Source organism: Stenella coeruleoalba (assembly GCF_951394435.1).
Source record: "Stenella coeruleoalba genome assembly, chromosome: 14".
NCBI classification, from domain to species: Eukaryota; Metazoa; Chordata; class Mammalia; order Artiodactyla; family Delphinidae; genus Stenella; species Stenella coeruleoalba.
This window is the reverse complement of record NC_137160.1, coordinates 2,899,356-2,917,596: the sequence shown is the minus strand read 5'-3', so window position 1 is coordinate 2,917,596 and position 18,241 is coordinate 2,899,356. Positions and strand designations below refer to the sequence as shown.

Here is an 18,241-nt window from a genome sequence, read left to right as displayed (position 1 = left end):
TCCTAAATGTGTTACAGACAGCTAGGGTTGTCTGAGAGAAAATTTCTAAAAGGCAAGTGAATTAATTTCAGTGCCCTTGAATTTAGAACTGTAAATGCTTGCCACACCAGACTTTGGGTGGAGATGAGATGTCAGATATCAGGAGGGATGTTTCGGCCTCCAAGGGCTGGGCGTTTCGCTCAGAGATGACTGCTTGGCGATGTAGCTCTTAACGCCCAGTGGGGTGGAGTCAGAGTTCCGTAGGTCAAGCTTGGTCGCGTCTTTGTAATTGACTTTGGCAGGCAGGTGTGGGCATCGTGCCTCCTAACCTCCTAGTTCTGTTCTGTCTCAGCAAGCCTTAGAAAACAGTGGGCTGTCTTCAATTCCAGTTGCAGCGCATCCCAGCGACCCCAGCCATGCCAAGGCCGCGGCCGCTCAGGGCCAGACTCCAGACGCTCCCAGCGTTTCAAGGGAGCCAGCTGACCCTACGGCCGCAGAGCGGGAAGAAGAACAGGAGAGCCCAGAGAAGTTGGATAAAAAAGAAAAAAAGATTATAAAGAAGAAATCTCCGTTTCTACCTGGTAATTGTAGTATGCTTTAAGGTTTAGACACTTTGGGTGGCCTATTGCTGGTTTTTAAGAAACACGCCCTCCTTTTTCCTTCTGAAGGTGGTATGTTTGTTGAAGTCTCTGATAGCGTCTACCTAATAGCATTTGTTTATCGTAAACTTCGTTAAACTTACCGAGGTCCCTGTGATTAGGGCCCCTCCTGACTTGTCCCACCGCTGCTGTCAGGCCCCTCCTTCCCTCCAGCCCTTCCCGCCAGTCTCTGCCCCTTTGTCCCCCAGTGCCGCCGGCCCTTTCCTGCCGCACCTGCTCCGGCACCTGCTCCGTTTCTCAGCCCACAAGCCCTCTGCAGCCTGCCCCAGCGTGCATTTCTGTCTTCCCTCCCGGGTCACCTGGTTGCAAGCTTCTGTTATGGTAAACTTGGATTCCTGCTGTTCTCAACGTTCTCACGTCTTCGGAATGACGTGGGTTTCCCCAGGCTTTTCTGCATCGTGAATGTCTTCTTCCTCCCCCTCCTCTCCTGTTCTCTGTGCAGACTCGGGTGGTCATTTGAGGCCAGATCATGGTGCCTCGTCGAGAGCACAGGTCTCCCCCTCTCAGTCCTGCAGACTAGAATGTTTAGGACCCCCGCGACCCCTCACGTCACTTGTGGACAGCTAGAACACATTCCCTTCGTTTCCGAACACCCCACGGTGCTCAGTATGGCTCATTGCATGGGAGCACGCATTAATGCATCTTTCTTGAAGAAAATAGATTCCTGCCTTTTGGGAAAAGCGTTCCTTTGAGAACATTTTCTCAGTGAATATAACTACTCTGCCCCTCCCAGGTGTCTTGGGGGCAAGTGCTTTCTTTCTGGAGAGCATGGAGTAACCCTGTCATCTCTGTTAACACTTCAGAGAATGTATTTTCTCATTGTTAACGTGCGATTGTGAGATCCTCGTTTCTCAACCCACGAAACATTGTGGCCCTACTCTCCTTTTTCTTTGGGTCTGGCCCCGTCTCCCCCAGTGAAAAATAGGATGATGGAATCTAAGCAGTTTACTGTCTGTGTTTTCCTGGGATCTAGAGAGGCAAGAAGGAAATAAAGGGCCATTGCCACATATTTTTAATAATAGCTCTATGATAGCCTTGTAGGTTACACGTTTAGCTGTGCGTTCTTGAACGTCTCCTCTATGTGCCCCTGATAAACTGATGGAAACCCATAGGTCTTGCGAAACGTTTTGTACGAGTTAACTGCTAGTCGTCATGCTGAGCCTATGAACATGCTCTGATGTGGCTGCAGGCAACATACACGTCTTCAAGTGAAAGGCCAGACCTGGCTTCCTGAAAGTAACGAGGAAGGGAGGCTTCATCCTGGGCCGTCCCATATCTTTAGGTGTTAGAAACAGCTTTCTCTTTTGCACTGAGCATTATTAGGTGGAGATTTCAAAATGGAACTGCAGTTAACCTTATTGTACATTGTTTTAATGTGGAGTGTTGTGTTCATCGAGTGTAAAGATTATGCAGATTAATTTTTGAGATACTTGGATAAATGAAGTACTTAGAGCACTTAGCAAGCTTATGTAGTTCTAGTAAATTTTAGATTAAATGTGATCCTTACTACAGGTTGGAGCCAGCTTTTTTTGTTTTAACCATCTCTCTGATATTGTGATGAGAAAACTATCATGGGGACATGTTTCTATATAAAGATATTCCTCTTGATTAAAACTTTATAGGGACCAGTATACGTTTAATGTAATGACTGTTTCTGAAAATACCTCTTCAGGAGTAGTTGACACCATCTGATACCCTAAGAAGACCCTGAGCAAACTATTATTGTCTCGTAAGTTGTAACACTTTCTTAACAGCTTAAAATTAGCCTTAATTACATTTCCAATTGTACTCTGCCATCTATAGCTGTCACTATTTGATTTATTCAGTTTTGTGAGAGGGAATATTTTTAGTAGAATTTGCTTTGTTATTTTAAGAGGTATTTTGTGTATCGGTTAAACGTTGAACAAATGCTTTTATATTTATCATAAACCTTGTGATGTATAAATCATTATGAAGCTTTTTTTAATCTTTTTTTTAACATCTTTATTGAGGTGTAATTGCTTTACAATGGTGTGTTCGTTTCTGCTTTATAACAAAGTGAATCAGTTATACATATACATATGTTCCCATATCTCTTCCCTCTTGCGTCTCCCTCCCTCCCACCCTTCCTATCCCACTCCTCTAGGCGGTCACAAAGCACCGAGCTGATCTCCCTGTGCCATGCGGCTGCTTCCCACTAGCTATCTACCTTACGTTTGTTAGTGTATATATGTCCATGCCTCTCTCTCGCCCTGTCACAGCTCACCGTTCCCCCTCCCCATATCCTCAAGTCCATTCTCCAGTAGGTCTGTGTCTTTATTCCTGTCTTACCCCTAGGTTCTTCATGACATTTTTTTTTTCTTAAATTCCATATATATGTGTTAGCATACGGTACTTGTCTTTCTCTTTCTGACTTACTTCACTCTGTATGACAGACTCTAGGTCTACCCACCTCATTACAAATATCTCAATTTCGTTTCTTTTTATGGCTGAGTAATATTCCATTGTATATATGTGCCACATCTTCTTTATCCATTCATCTGATGATGGACACTTAGGTTGTTTCCATCTCCGGGCTATTGTAGATAGAGCTGCAATGAACATTTTGGTACATGACTCTTTTTGAATTTCGGTTTTCTCAGGGTATATGCCCAGTAGTGGGATTGCTGGGTCATATGGTAGTTCTATTTGTAGTTTTTTAAGGAACCTTCATACTGTTCTCCATAGTGGCTGAACCAATTCACATTCCCACCAGCAGTGCAAGAGTGTTCCCTTTTCTCCACACCCTCTCCAGCATTTATTGTTTCTAGACTTTTTTGATGATGGCCATTCTGACTGGTGTGAGATATCATCTCATTGTAGTTTTGATTTGCATTTCTCTAATGATTAATGATGTTGAGCATTCTTTCATGTGTTTGTTGGCAGTCTGTATATCTTCTTTGGAGAAATGTCTGTTTAGGTCTTCTGCCCATTCATGTGTTTGTTGGCAGTCTGTATATCTTCTTTGGAGAAATGTCTGTTTAGGTCTTCTGCCCATTTTTGGATTGGGTTGTTTGTTTTTTTTGATATTGAGCTGCATGAGCTGCTTGTAAATTTTGGAAATTAATCCTTTGTCAGTTGCTTCATTTGCAAATATTTTCTCCCATTCTGAGGGTTGTCTTTTGATCTTGTTTATGGTTTCCTTTGCTGTGCAAAAGCTTTGAAGTTTCATTAGGTCCCGTTTGTTTATTTTTGTTTTTATTTCCATTTCTCTAGGAGGTGGGTCAAAAGGATCTTGCTGTGATTTATGTCAGAGTGTTCTGCCTATGTTTTCCTCTAAGAGTTTGATAGTTTCTGGCCTTATATTTTGGTCTTTAATCCATTTTGAGCTTATTTTTGTGTATGGTGTTAGGGAGTGATCTAATCTCATACTTTTACATGTACCTGTCCAGTTTTCCCAGCACCACTTATTGAAGAGGCTGTCCTTTCTCCACTGTACATTCCTGCCACCTTTATCAAAGATAAGGTGTCCATATGTGCGTGGGTTTATCTCTGGGCTATCTATCCTGTTCCATTGATCTATATTTCTGTTTTTGTGCCAGTACCATACTGTCTTGATTACTGTAGCTTTGTAGTATAGTGTGAAGTCAGGGAGCCTGATTTCCTCCAGCCCCGTTTTTCGTTCTCAAGATTGCTTTGGCTACTCGGGGTCTTTTGTGTTTCCATACAAATTGTGAAATTTTTTGTTCTAGTTCTGTGAAAAATGCCAGTGGTAGTTTGATAGGGATTGCATTGAATCTATAGATTGCTTTGGGTAGTAGAGTCATTTTCACAATGTTGATTCTTCCAATCCAAGAACATGGTATATCTCTCCATCTATTTGTATCATCTTTAATTTCTTTCATCAGTGTCTTATAATTTTCTGCATACAGGTCTTTTGTCTCCTTAGGTAGGTTTATTCCTAGGTATTTTATTCTTTTTTGTTGCAATGGTAAATGGGAGTGTTTTCTTGATTTCACTTTCAGATTTTTCATCATTAGTATATAGGAATGCCAGAGATTTCTGTGCATTAATTTTGTATCCTGCTGCTTTACCAAATTCATTGATTAGCTCTAGTAGTTTTCTGGTAGCATCTTTAGGATTCTCTATGTATAGTATCATGTCATCTGCAAACAGTGACAGCTTTACTTCTTTTCCGATTTGGATTCCTTTTATTTCCTTTTCTTCTCTGATTGCTGTGGCTAAAACTTCCAAAACTATGTTGAATAAGAGTGGTGAGAGTGGGCAACCTTGTCTTGTTCCTGATCTTAGTGGAAATGCTTTCAGTTTTTCACCATTGAGGATAATGTTGGCTGTGGGCTTGTCATATATGGCCTTTATTATGTTGAGGAAAGTTCCCTCTGTGCCTACTTTCTGCAGGGTTTTTATCATAAATGGGTGTTTAATTTTGTCGAAAGCTTTCTCTGCATCTATTGAGATGATCATATGGTTTTTCTCCTTCAATTTGTTAATATGGTTTATCACATTGATAGATTTGCATATACTGAAGAATCCTTGCATTCCTGGAATAAACCCCACTTGATCATGGTGTATGGTCCTTTTAATGTGCTGTTGGATTCTGTTTGCTAGTATTTTGTTGAGGATTTTTGCGTCTGTGTTCATCAGTGATATTGGCCTTTAGTTTTCTTTCTTTGAGACATCCTTGTCTGGTTTTGGTATCAAGGTGATGGTGGCCTCGTAGAAGGAATTTGGGAGTGTTCCTCCCTCTGCTATATTCTGGAAGAGTTTGAGAAGGATGTGTGTTAGCTCTTCTCTAAATGTTTGATAGAATTCGCCTGCGAAACCATCTGGTCCTGGGCTTTTGTTTGTTGGAAGATTTTTAATCACAGTTTCAATTTCAGTGCTTGTGATTGGTCTGTTCATATTTTCTATTTCTTCCTGATTCAGTCTTGGCAGGTTGTGCATTTCAAAGAATTTGTCCATTTCTTCCAGACTGTCCATTTTATTGGGATAGAGTTGCTTGTAGTAATCTCTCATGATCTTTTTTATTTCTGCAGTGTCAGTTGTTACTTCTCCTTTTTCATTTCTAATTCTGTTGATTTGAGTCTTCTCTCTTTTTTTCTTGATGAGTCTGGCTAATGGTTTATATATTTTGTTTATCTTCTCAAAGAACCAGCTTTTAGTTTTATTGATCTTTGCTATTGTTTCCTTCATTTCTTTTTCATTTATTTCTGATCTGATTTTTATGATTTCTTTCCTTCTGCTAACTTTGGCGTTTTTTTGTTCTTCTTTCTCTAATTGCTTGAGGTGCAAGGTTAGGTTGTTTATTCGAGGTGGGCTTGTATTGCTATAAACTTCCCTCTTAGAACTGCTTTTGCTGCATCCCATAGGTTTTGGGTCATTGTGTCTCCATTGTCCTTTGTTTCTAGGTATTTTTTGATTTCCTCTTTGATTTCTGCAGTGATCACTTCGTTATTAAGTAGTGTATTGTTTAGCCTCCATGTGTTTGTATTTTTTACAGATCTTTTCCTATAATTGATATCAAGTCTCATGGCGTTGTGGTCGGAAAAGATACTTGATGCAATTTCAGTTTTCTTAAATTTACCAAGGCTTGATTTGTGACCCAAGATATGATCTATCCTGGAGAATGTTCCATGAGCACTTGAGAAAAATGTGTAATCTGTTGTTTTTGAATGGAGTGTACTATAAATATCAATTAAGTCCATCTTGTTTAATGTATCATTTAAAGCTTGTGTTTCCTTATTTATTTTCATTTTGGATGATCTGTCCATTGGTGAAAGTGGGGTGTTAAAGTCCCTTGCTATGATTGTGTTACTGTTGATTTCCCCTTTTATGGCTGTTAGTTTTTGCCTTATGTATTGAGGTGCTCCTATGTTGGGTGCATAAATATTTACAATTGTTATATCTTCTTCTTGGATCGATCCCTTGATCATTATGTAGTGTCCTTCTTTGTCTCTTCTAATAGTCTTTATCTTAAAGTCTATTTTGTCTGATATGAGAATTGCTACTCCAGCTTTCTTTTGGTTTCCATTTGCATGGAATATCTTTTTCCATCCCCTTACTTTCAGTCTGTATGTGTCTCTAGGTCTGAAGTGGGTCTCCTGTAGACAGCAAATACATGGGTCTTGTTTTTGTATCCATTCAGCCAATGTGTGTCTTTTGGTGGGAGCATTTAGTCCATTTATATTTAAGGTAATTATCGATAAGTATGTTCCTATTCCCAATTTCTAAATTGTTTTGGGTTCATTATTATAGGTCTTTTCCTTCTCTTGTGTTTCTTGTCTAGAGAAGTTCCTTTAGCATTTGTTGTAAAGCTGGTTTGGTGGTGCTGAACTCTCTTAGCTTTTGCTTGTCTGTAAAGGTTTTAATTTCTCCATCATATCTGAATGAGATCCTTGCTGGGTAGAGTAATCTTGGTTGTAGGTTTTTCTCCTTCATCACTTTCAGTATGTCCTGCCACTCCCTTCTGGCTTGCAGAGTTTCTGCTGAGAGATCAGCTGTTAACCTTATGGGAATTCCCTTGTGTGTTATTTGTTGTTTTTCCCTTGCTGCTTTTAATATGCTTTCTTTGTATTTAATTTTTGACAGTTTGATTAATATGTGTCTTGGCGTATTTCTCCTTGGATTTATCCTGTATGGGACTCTCTGTGCTTCCTGGACTTGATTAACTATTTCCTTTCCCATATTAGGGAAGTTTTCAACTATAATCTCTTCAAATATTTTCTCAGTCCCTTTCTTTTTCTCTTCTTCTTCTGGGACCCCTATAATTCGAATGTTGGTGTGTTTAATGTTGTCCCAGAGATGTCTGAGACTGTCCTCAGTTCTTTTCATTCTTTTTTCTTTATTCTGCTCTGCAGTAGTTATTTCCACTATTTTATCTTCCAGGTCACTTATCCGTTCTTCTGCCTCAGTTATTCTGCTATTGATCCCATCTAGAGTATTTTTAATTTCATTTATTGTGTTGTTCATCATTGTTTGTTTCATGTTTAGTTCTTCTAGGTCCTTGTTAAATGTTTCTTGCATTTTGTCCATTCTATTTCCAAGATTTTGGATCATCTTTACTATCATTATTCTGAATTCTTTTTCAGGTAGACTGCCTATTTCCTCTTCATTTGTTAGGTCTGGTGGGTTTTTACCTTGCTCCTTCATCTGCTGTGTGTTCTTCTGTCTTCTCATTTTGTTTATCTTACTGTGTTTGGGGTCTCCTTTTTGCAGGCTGCAGGTTCGTAGTTCCCGTTGTTTTTGATGTCTGTCTCCAGTGGCTAAGGTTGGTTCAGTGGGTTGTGTAGGCTTCCTGGTGGAGGGGACTAGTGCCTGTGTTCTGGTGGGTGAGGCTGGATCTTGTCTCTCTAGTGGGCAGGTCCACGTCTGGTGGTGTGTTTTTGGGTGTCTGTGGACTTATTATGATTTTAGGCAGCCTCTCTGCCAATGGGTGGGGTTGTGTTCCTGTTTTGCTAGTTGTTTGGCATAGGTTGTCCAGCACCGTAGCTTGCTGGTCGTTGAGTGAAGCTGGGTGCTGGTGTTAAGATGGAGGTCTCTGTGAGATTTTCGCCGTTTGATATTATGTGGAGCTGGGAGGTCTCTTGTTGACCGGTGTCCTGAAGTTGGCTCTCCCACCTGAGGCAGAGCCCTGACTCCTGGCTGGAGCACCAAGAGCCTTTCATCCACACAGCTCAGAATAAAAGGGAGAAAATGTAGAGAGAATTAGTAGAAGTAGGAAGAAAGAAAGGAAGGAAGGAAGGAAGGAAGGAAGAAGGGAGGGAAGGAAGGAAGAAAGAAAGAAAGATAGAAGGAAAGCAGGCAAGAAGGCAAGAAGGAAAGAAAGGGAGGGAGGGAAGGAGGAAGGAATGAAGGAAGGAGGGAAGGAAGGAAAAAAGACAGAAAGAAAGAAGATACAGTAAAATAAAGTATAATAAAGTTATTGAATTAAAAAATAATTATTTAGAAAAAAAAAAGGGACGGATAGAACCCTAGGACAAATGGTGGAAGCAAAGCTATACAGACAAAATCTCACAGAGAAGCATACACATACACACTCAGAAAAAGAGGAAAAGGGGAAAAAATCATAGATCTTGCTCTCAAAGTCCACCTCCTCAGTTTGGGATGACTCGTTGTCTATTCATGTATTCCCCAAACGGAGGTGCATCAAGTTGATTGTGGAGCTTTAATCCGCTGCTCCTGAGGCTGCTGGGAGAGATTTCCCTTTCTCTTCTTTGTTCTCACAGCTCCCGGGGGCTCAGCTTTGGATTTGGCCCCGCCTCTGCGTGTAGGGCGCTGGAGGGCGTCTGTTCTTCGCTCAGACAGGACAGGGTTAAAGGAGCCGCTGATTCGGGGGCTCTGGCTCACTCAGGCCGCGGGGGGGGGGGGGGGGGGGGGGGGGAGGGGCACGGCGTGCGGGGCGGGCCTGTGGCGGCAGAGGCCGCCGTGACGTTGCACCAGCGTGAGGCCCGCCGTGCGTTCTTCCAGGGGAGTTGTCCCTGGATCCCGGGACCCTGGCAGTGGCGGGCTGCACAGGCTCCCCGGAAGGGGGGTGTGGAGAGTGACCTGTGCTTGCACACAGGCCCCTTGGTGGCGGCAGCAGCAGCCTTAGCGTCTCCCAACCGTCTCTGGGGTCCGCGCTTTTAGCCGCAGCTCTCGCCTGTCCCTGGGGTCCGCGCTTTTAGCTGCGTCTCGAGCCCATCTCTGGAGCTCCTTTAAGCAGCGATCTCAATCCCCTCTCCTCGCGCACCAGGAAACAAAGAGGGAAGAAAAAGTCTCTTGCCTCTTCGGCAGGTCCAGACTTTTCCCGGACTCCTCCCACTAACCCCCTGCAGGCTGTGTTCAAGCCGCCAACCCCAGCCTCCGCTCGCAGCCCCGCCCTCCCCAGTGGGTGAGCAGAGAAGCCTCTCGGGCTGGTAAGTGCTGGTCGGCACCGACCCTCTGTGCGGGAATCTCCCCTCTGTGCGGGAATCTCCCCGCTTTGCCCTCCGCACCCCTGTTGCTGTGCTCTCCGCCGCGGTGCTGAAACTCCCCCCTCACCTCCCGCAGTCTCCGCCCGCCAAGGGGCTTCCTAGTGTGTGGAAATGGCTCCCTCCCACTGGTGCACGTGCCGTCCCTATTCTTTTGTCTCTGTTTTTTCTTTTTTTTCTTTTGCCCTACCCAGGTACGTGGGGAGTTTCTTGCCTTTTGGGAGGTCTGAGGTCTTCTGCCAGCATTCAGTAGGTGTTCTGTAGGAGTTGCTCCACGTGTAGATGTATTTCTGGTGTATCTGTGGGGAGGAAGGTGATCGCCGCATCCTACTCTTCCGCCATCTTCCCAGCACCCCCCATTATGAAGCTTTAATAAAGTCAGTTAACCTTTAAAATGTCAGCTTCCTCATCTGTAACAGGGGTAGGTAAAAGGGATAGAATAAATGGAAGAGAACTGAATAGCGCCTGACACATACCAAGTGCGTAATGAATACGTACGTTTTTAAGTTACTTTAAAAGCAGATGAAACTTGCTCGTGCCCCACAATTCAAAAGGTACACGATGGGGTACAGTGGAAAGCAGGGAGTCCCCTGCCTGCTCATCTTGGTCCTCCATGCGCCCCTCCCTCAGGCAGCTGCCGTCACTGGGGTCTTCTGTGTCTTTTAAACAAGCTTAGGCATATTATTATATATTATTGTTTTTTAGCAGGATGTATGGCATACTGCATGTATTATTTTGTGGTTCACTTTTTCCCACCTGATAGCTTGTTTTACAAGATGCCTGAATAGTATTCCGTTTTCTGGGTAAATAATATTTAGGTATTTGCCAGTACCAGTAATGCTGTCATGGATATGTGTATATCTGTAGGGTACATTTCTGGAAGTGTCAGAGCTTTCAGAGGGTAAATTCTGTAAAGATTGTTTTAAAGTACTGATTTTGAAATAATTGCAGGCTTGCTAGAAATATTGCAGGAACAGTAAATACGGAGAATTGCCTCTTGCCTTCATCTAGATCCTCCAAGTGCTAAATGCTCTGCTGCATTCGTTTTCTCTTTACCTAGTAGTGTTTTGTGAGCTGTATCTGTGGCATGTATTCTTTTCTAATTTGTTTGGCTTTTGAGTTAAAAGGGAGAGGTATTTTCTTTTTATATAGCAAAAGGGGGAGAAATGTTTTTATGTAGCCAAATTTGTCAGTGTTTTATGACTTTTGGACTCGTGTAATACTTAGAATTCAACACTGACATTATGGAAAAAGTGCCTCTTTTATCTAACACTTATACTTTCATTTTTTTATACATCATTACAAAATGATCACCATGATATGTCCAGTTACTATCTGTTTACTCTCATATTTTAAACCAAATCTTTGACTCAGTTTTATTTTTTGTTTCCAGATGGGCATCCAGCTGCCTAGACACCATTTATTGAATAAGTCACATTTTTCCTGCTGGAAAGCAATGCTGCCTTTATCATGTATTACACTCTCAAACCTGTATGGGTCTTTTCTGGACTTTATTCCAGTTATCTGTCTTTTTATTCATGTGTTGTGATACCAAATGGTTTTAGCTTTATCGTGTGTTTTATAACTAGGATACCTAGTCCTCTCTCACTACACTTTTCTTTAAAGTGTATTTTTTACTGTTTTCACATATTTATATTTTCATATGTACTTTAAAAGCGACTGCTAAACTTCCAAAACTAGTTCTAAAAGAATCCCTATTGGTATTTGTATATAAGTGATTTGATCAGAGAGAATTGATGCCATTATAAATTTTTGTCTTTATACCAAAGAATAGGGTTAATAGGGGATTATATGAAATCATGTGTGTGAAACTTTTGAAAATTGTAAAGCACTATAGAACTTAAAGAATCTTTCATTCAATAAAAAGAATAACTTAAGAAAAAAGAATAGGGTATGTATGCATTTCCATTTACTCAGATTTTTTTTTTATCCATATTTTAGTAGTATTTTAAAATCTTCTTCTGGATTTTGTTGGTAGGTATGAAGGATGTTGATTTTCACGTATTAAAATGTGGGCCTCTTTCTGAGTTTTAGTTTTTTAGGTGTATAATCATATCATTTGTAAACAATGATTTTACCTTTTCCTTTATAGTTATTACTGTGCATTTCTTTATCTTATCTAGTCATGTTGGCTGGTATCTCTCAAACATGATAAATTAATGGCAGTGTGATAGTGGACTCTTTCCTCACCTTAATAGGATTGCTTTTAGTATTTTCCTGTCAAGTCAAATGTTGTATTGATATGTTTTATTCACCTCCTCCTGTGTTTAGGCAGTTTTTTAAAACTTAAAACTAGACGTTGAATTTTAGTAAATACCTTTTCGTCTTGAAGATGATTATGCATGTTTTTTCTTTCAAAATTTATTAATGTGTTTGAAGAGAAAAGCTATTGCCCAGCACCAAGAAAGATTGCCACGCGGGAATGCAGAACTGGTTTTCCAGATCACTCAGTTTGTCAAAGGGTCAGAAATCTGGATTCAGTTTTCTTTTTCTAACACTGCCTGGGCCAAACAAAACGTATACAGGCCAGATATGGAGACAGCTTCAGGTTTGAAGCTTCAGCTGCCAGTTTGTATCTCTCTTCCAGTTCATTCCCAGAAATAATTAGAACCTGGTGACAGTTTTATGTCATCTTATGTAATTAGAGACATATTTTCATTTTTGTTTGGAAAAAAAATCTGATTTGGGGAGATGATTTCCAGATTTTAACTGACAGATATTATGGTTCTGTCTTATCTCTTTGTACGTTGTTTTTCTGATTTGTCATGATAAGACCTTTAGGTAATTATTGCACTTCTTGTAATACCTATTAGTTTTAAGCAATCTTAAGTTTTAGACTTCCTTAGTATAAGCAGTATCACCTAAAATAAATATCTTTCTCTCACTTTAAAAACCATTTCCTTTGTTTTCTACTCTTTACCCCCCACCCGCCGTGGTGTGTGTATGTTCCTCTCTTTGTTCTTGTTTTTAGAAAAATACTACTTTTCATTCTTTTACCTAACCTCTTTCTCTACGTTAATTAGTCCCATAAAAAGTGTTATATTCAGGAAAATACATTTTCTCTCCTTACAGATTCACTAACACGTAAGGAAAATTCCTTGTATCGACTGATAACAAAGAGAAGGAAACAAAGAGCTTTCCTTTTCCCTAATAAAACTATGTCTGTAAAGACACAGTTAAATAAAGAGTGAAAATTTTCTGATGAATTTCATCAGCAGGGCCCAAATCTCTTTGATTTCAAGTGTATTCCTTACCTTATTGTAGGTGTCTGTTTAATTTCTGGCGAATACATCTAATTGAAATTTAAAAAGCTGATTCTGCCAAATTAGAAATTTGCCAATTTAGGTATTATTTTACTAATTATATTTCCATAAATTCCACTTGTGATTTTTCTTCTGAGAGGAATAGCTTCAAACCTGGATCAAGGTTGAATAACAGTATGGGGTTGGCCAAAATGTTTGTTTGGTATTTTCCGTAAGACGGGTCTAGTAGCACTTAGTTGTCTTTAACTCATTCGAAGCAATTTTGTTAGATTGTATGTGACAGCTGTCCTATCAGCGTGCATTTAAAAAAAGACTTAACTGGTGAATTTTTGTGTAGCCATTTTAATATTGAAGAGAAGAAAAAAAGCAACATTTTCAGCATATTACGCTTTATTATTTCAAGAAAGGTAAAAACGCAACCGAAACACAAGAAAAGATGTGTGCAGTGTATGGAGAAGGTGCTGTGGCTGATCGAACGTGTCAAAAGTGGTCTGTGAAGGTTCGTGCTGGAGATTTCTCGCTGGACGATGCGCCGTGGTCGGGTAGACTACTTGAAGTTGATAGTGATCAAATCGAGACATTAATTGAGAGCAGTCAACGCTATGCCATGCGGGAGACGGCCGACACACTCCAGGTATCCAGATCAGGCGCTGAAAATCATCTGCACCAGCTTGGCTGTGTTCATCGCTTTGATGTTTGGGTTCTACATGAGTGAAGCGAAAAAAACCTTGACCGCATTTCCACATGCGATTCTCTACTTAAACGTAATGAAGAGAAAACCTTCCGTTTTTAAAATAAACTGTGACGGGCGATGACAAGTGGATACTGTACAATAATGTGGAACGGAAGAGATCACGGGGCAAGTGAAATGAACCACCACCAACCACACCAAAGGCCGGTCTTCATCCAAGGAAGGTGATGTGTATATGGTGGGATTGGAAGGGAGGCCTCTATCATGAGCTCCTTCTGGAAAACCAAACAGTTCCAACAAGTACTCTCCCATTTAGACCAACTGAAAGCAGTACTCGATGAAAAGCGTCCAGGACTAGTCAACAGAGAACGCATAGTCTTCCATCAGGATAACACAAGACCGCATGTTCATTTGATGACCAGGCAAAAACTGTCACAGCTTGGCTGGGAAGTTCTGATTCATCCGCCATATTCACCAGACATTGCACCTTCAGGTTTCCGTTTATTTTGGTCTTTACAAAATTCTCTTAATGGAAAACAGTTTAATTCCCTGGAAGATTGTAAAAGGCATGTGCAACAGTTCTTTGCTCAAAAAGATAAGAAGTTTTGGGAAGATGGAATTATGAAATGGCAGAAGGTAGTGGAACAAAAGGGTGAATACATTGTTCAGTAAAGTTCTTGGTGAAAATGAAAAATGCATCTTTTATTTTTACTTAAAAACCAAAGGCACTTTTTGGCCAAATGCAATAGTTAGCGTTGCAAAAGAATCTTCTATATTTGATCATAAATCATGAACTCATTCATGATCAAATATGTTATTTCTTTATTTTAACTATTTATCAGTTCCTTTCTGTAGCATAAGAATTTACCATTTCCTCATTTTTATTTGCATTTTTTATTAGTGATAACAGATCAGCTCAGACGATACTTATTGTAAGTTCATTCCTTCTTTTCATGTTCTTTGAGTTAATTTTGGAGTCATTTGATCACACCTACTGTTACTTACACTTATAGCAGACTAAGTCTGCTGATTCTTGATTTATATCATAGTACCTGTCTAGTTAGCGTTCTTATCTCTCTTAGGCTATGATTTGTGTTCATATGGGACTGTTAGGATTTTCTGCAAGATTCAATCGTAGTCATCAGTCATTTCAGTTATTATGGAAATTTCAGCTTTTTCCACAGTTGATCATATATCCTCTGCTGTGGCAAAAGGTCTATAGCTTTTTATACGTATGATGTGCTGTCTAAATCTAAGCCTAGAAGGACATTAATAATTGGTGAAATGCGGCTTCGAGGCCAAGCTGGACCCTTCTCATTGTAATCTTCCTCCAGGGTCGATCCGCGAGGAGAACGGTGTGCGATGGCACGTGTGTCCCTACTGCACCAAGGAGTTCCGCAAGCCCAGCGACCTGGTGCGCCACATCCGCATCCACACCCATGAGAAGCCCTTCAAGTGCCCGCAGTGCTTCCGGGCTTTCGCCGTGAAGAGCACGCTGACAGCCCACGTCAAAACGCACTCGGGCGTCAAGGCGTTCAAGTGCCAGTGCTGCATGAAGAGCTTCTCCACCTCGGGGAGCCTCAAGGTGCACGTTCGCCTGCACACAGGTACGGGCCTGCCGCCGCAGGTGGTTCCCGGCGGGGTCTGCGCTGGTGGCTGGGCGTGTGGAGCGCCCGTTGCTCTTTATTTCAGCGAGTGTGACCGTGACCTTCTGCGGGCTGGGCACACGGCACACGCTGTTGAACAAAGTCCACGTGACCTTGGTCCTCATGGAGCCGATGGCCCGAAGAGGGAGCGTTAAACTGTACCACTTACGAGTGAGGGCAGGAGTGCAGGGAGTGAGGAGGGGAGACCGCTGTGGGTGACGGGATTCAGATGCAGCCCAGGAGGGCCTTCCCGAGGAGGAGGCCGGCATCGCCCCCGTGGGGCCTCTGGGTTTTAGCTGGCGCCCTTCAGGCTGGGACCTTAATATCAATACCCACTCTGCCTGTCGGATATTTTGTCATCAGTATTAGGGCACGAGAACTTCCATGTTCAGGCTCCAGTTCTGTTCATAGCAGTTTTATTGAGATATAATTCACAAATCATAAAAATTCACTCTTTTAAAGTGTGCATTTCAGAATTGTGCAACCCATGCCACTATCTAATTTTCTAACATTTTTATCACCCCCAAAAGAAACGCTGTACGCATTAGCAGTAACTTCTCCTAACCCTTTGAGGTTCCTGGGCTGAGCTGAGCATGTGGATGGGTATTTGAAAAAGCTGAAATGAGACTGTTTTGATATATGCCTTTCTTTGGAATCTGCATTTTCATTTGCCAATAAAATTGTAAGAAAAGGAAGTTTCCTTCAGAAAAGGGAAGTCATAGCAGAGGATTGTTAAAAGGATGTTATCACTGTCATCAGCAGCAGCAGTGACATTGTTATTTACAAACAGCCACCATTTACTGCTCGTTTACCCAATGCGGGCACTGCTAAGTGCTCTTCAAACACAAGTGTGTAGAATGCCAGCAGCAAACCTGGGGCCCCGTTGTTATTCCAGTTACAGAGAGGATGATTTGAGAGAGGAGAGCAGCCTTACTCACGTTAGTGTCTTAAGGACTACTAGTTGTTTGAACATCCATTTTACAATTTTAGGCTTTCTCCTGAAAATAGTAAATGCCCTTTTTTTTTTTTTTTTACTTAAAATGCTCTTATTACATGCCTTAACATCTGTAACGTGCACTGTATGCAAACGAGAATAACTGTTAATTTATAATGTCCATGAAATTATAAACATATGGCATGAAACAACAAATTGAGAATTCAAATCAGTATTAAAATACTAGAATTTTATGTTGGCGTTAACTGAGATGTATCTCTTTGGAATAATTCTACAGTCTATTTTATTTTTTATCAGGAGTCAGACCTTTTGCTTGTCCTCACTGTGACAAGAAATTTCGAACCTCAGGCCACAGGAAGACTCACATTGCTTCTCACTTTAAACACACGGAGTTAAGAAAGATGAGGCACCAGCGTAAACCTGCAAAAGTTCGTGTTGGCAAGGCGAACGTTCCGGTCCCCGATATTCCTTTGCAGGAGCCGATCCTCATAACAGACGTAGGTAAGATTGTCCTCCCTTGGTACTTTGCAAAGGGTGTATGAACATTATGGTCTGCGTAGTTAGATAGTTGTATGTGTGGTGCCGGTGGAGTTGTTGTTAAGGATTGTTTTGCTTTATGGGCCAGCAAGTTTCACAATTAAATTAAGATCCTAGTTCTGGCTCAACTGCTGCTCAGATTATGTTCTCGGTAAGAGGGAAGTGCTGTGTAAGTGAAGATGTTCATATGTGAGTCCTCACCAAGGAAGACTGTACCTCAGTGGACCTGTGGGGTGGATGGGTGTCCTGAGTGGGGCACACAGTATGCTGTGTCATTTACATCTTAGAAGCCCCGCAGGCTGTGTAACAGATCATTATCTGGGCTGCTTTAACCTTTGGATTAAAAGGTAAATCTGCCAGCTTTTAAGTTCTTTTTAGGCTTGGTGTTGTTATGATCAAGGTAAATTATGATTTTATTAGCTAACTAAAAAGAAAACACTGTTCATGAGAATCTTCAGAGAAATGATTTTTGTAGGTCCTAAAACAAAATTAAAGGAAACTCATTAAGTTTTTTGCAAGAATTTACATGTTTATGCAGTTCTCCTGTATTTCATCGTCTTAGGTGAGATAATCTAGTCTGTGAACAAAATTAATATCAAGTAAAACATAATTTAATATAAATAAAGCTTAAATGGTAAAAAAAAGAGAGATACTGTAGACTAATGTCAGCTATAGTCCACTAATAAGGTGATCTATAGTCACGAGCCTTTATGTATCTAGGAGCATAGCATCAAAATATATAAACCAAAAACAGAAGAAAGGAGAGATATTCAAATTCTGAACCAGAGTGAGAGACCCTCAATTAGATTGGTGTAAACACAGTGAGACTGAGGAGGATTTGAAGCGCACATATCAAAAGGGTGATTGAATGGCTTTAAAGCCTTCTACTCCAAAGTACACACTCTTTTAAATATGCATGGAATAGAAGTTGATCACGTTCTAGGGTATAGAGAAGTTTCAGGTTTTCAGAAATAGGTACTGTGAAGGATACAGTCTTTGATTACAGTTCACTGAAAACATAAATTAATAGAAAGTAGCTATCTAAAGTTTCATTCTATGGAAAAGTAAGACTCAAAACTGCAATTACATCCTAGAAATGGGAACGTTTTTATAAACAGTGGGATGGACCAAAGCTATTATCAGAAAAGACTGATAACAGCTTTTAAGAAGTATTTCTTACTAAAAAATAAGAACAAAAATAAATAAAATATATAACTCAAAAAAGTAGAAAAATAAAAAAGCAAGTAGCAAAAAGTAATTAATAAGTACAATAATTTAAGATAGAAGACAAAATTCTAGTGAACATAATTTTACAATTTTTAAAAAGTTAACAGTAGAATAGATAGCTTGACATGTCTCTAGTAAACTAAAGACCAAGAAAATATCTGTAATATTAGGAATGAGAGTCAAGCTGTAAGCACAGATACAGATGAGATAAAAATTGTTTGCAGATACTCTACAACATTTTACTAATACACTTGAAAATTTAGATGAAGTGGATTTTTTCTAGAATAACGTGCTTATCAGAACGGACTCTAGAAGAAATGGAAAACCCCCAAGAGA

General features: G+C 40.6%; 1 protein-coding gene across 14 annotated transcripts in view; it reads left to right on the top strand.

Annotated features, from left to right (window-relative positions):
• ZNF236 (zinc finger protein 236) overlaps positions 1–18,241 on the top strand; it is a 161,165-nt gene that overhangs the window by 92,555 nt on the left and 50,369 nt on the right. For all 14 annotated transcript variants that reach the window (XR_013831243.1, XM_079942240.1, XM_079942239.1 and 11 more), the window contains 3 exons: positions 332–560; positions 14,875–15,147; positions 16,439–16,642. Coding sequence is in view for 13 of the 14 variants with exons in the window: in XM_079942240.1 (XP_079798366.1) it covers positions 332–560; positions 14,875–15,147; positions 16,439–16,642 (706 nt within the window). In the remaining variant the exon portion in view is untranslated. The remainder of the gene's footprint in view (positions 1–331; positions 561–14,874; positions 15,148–16,438; positions 16,643–18,241) is intronic.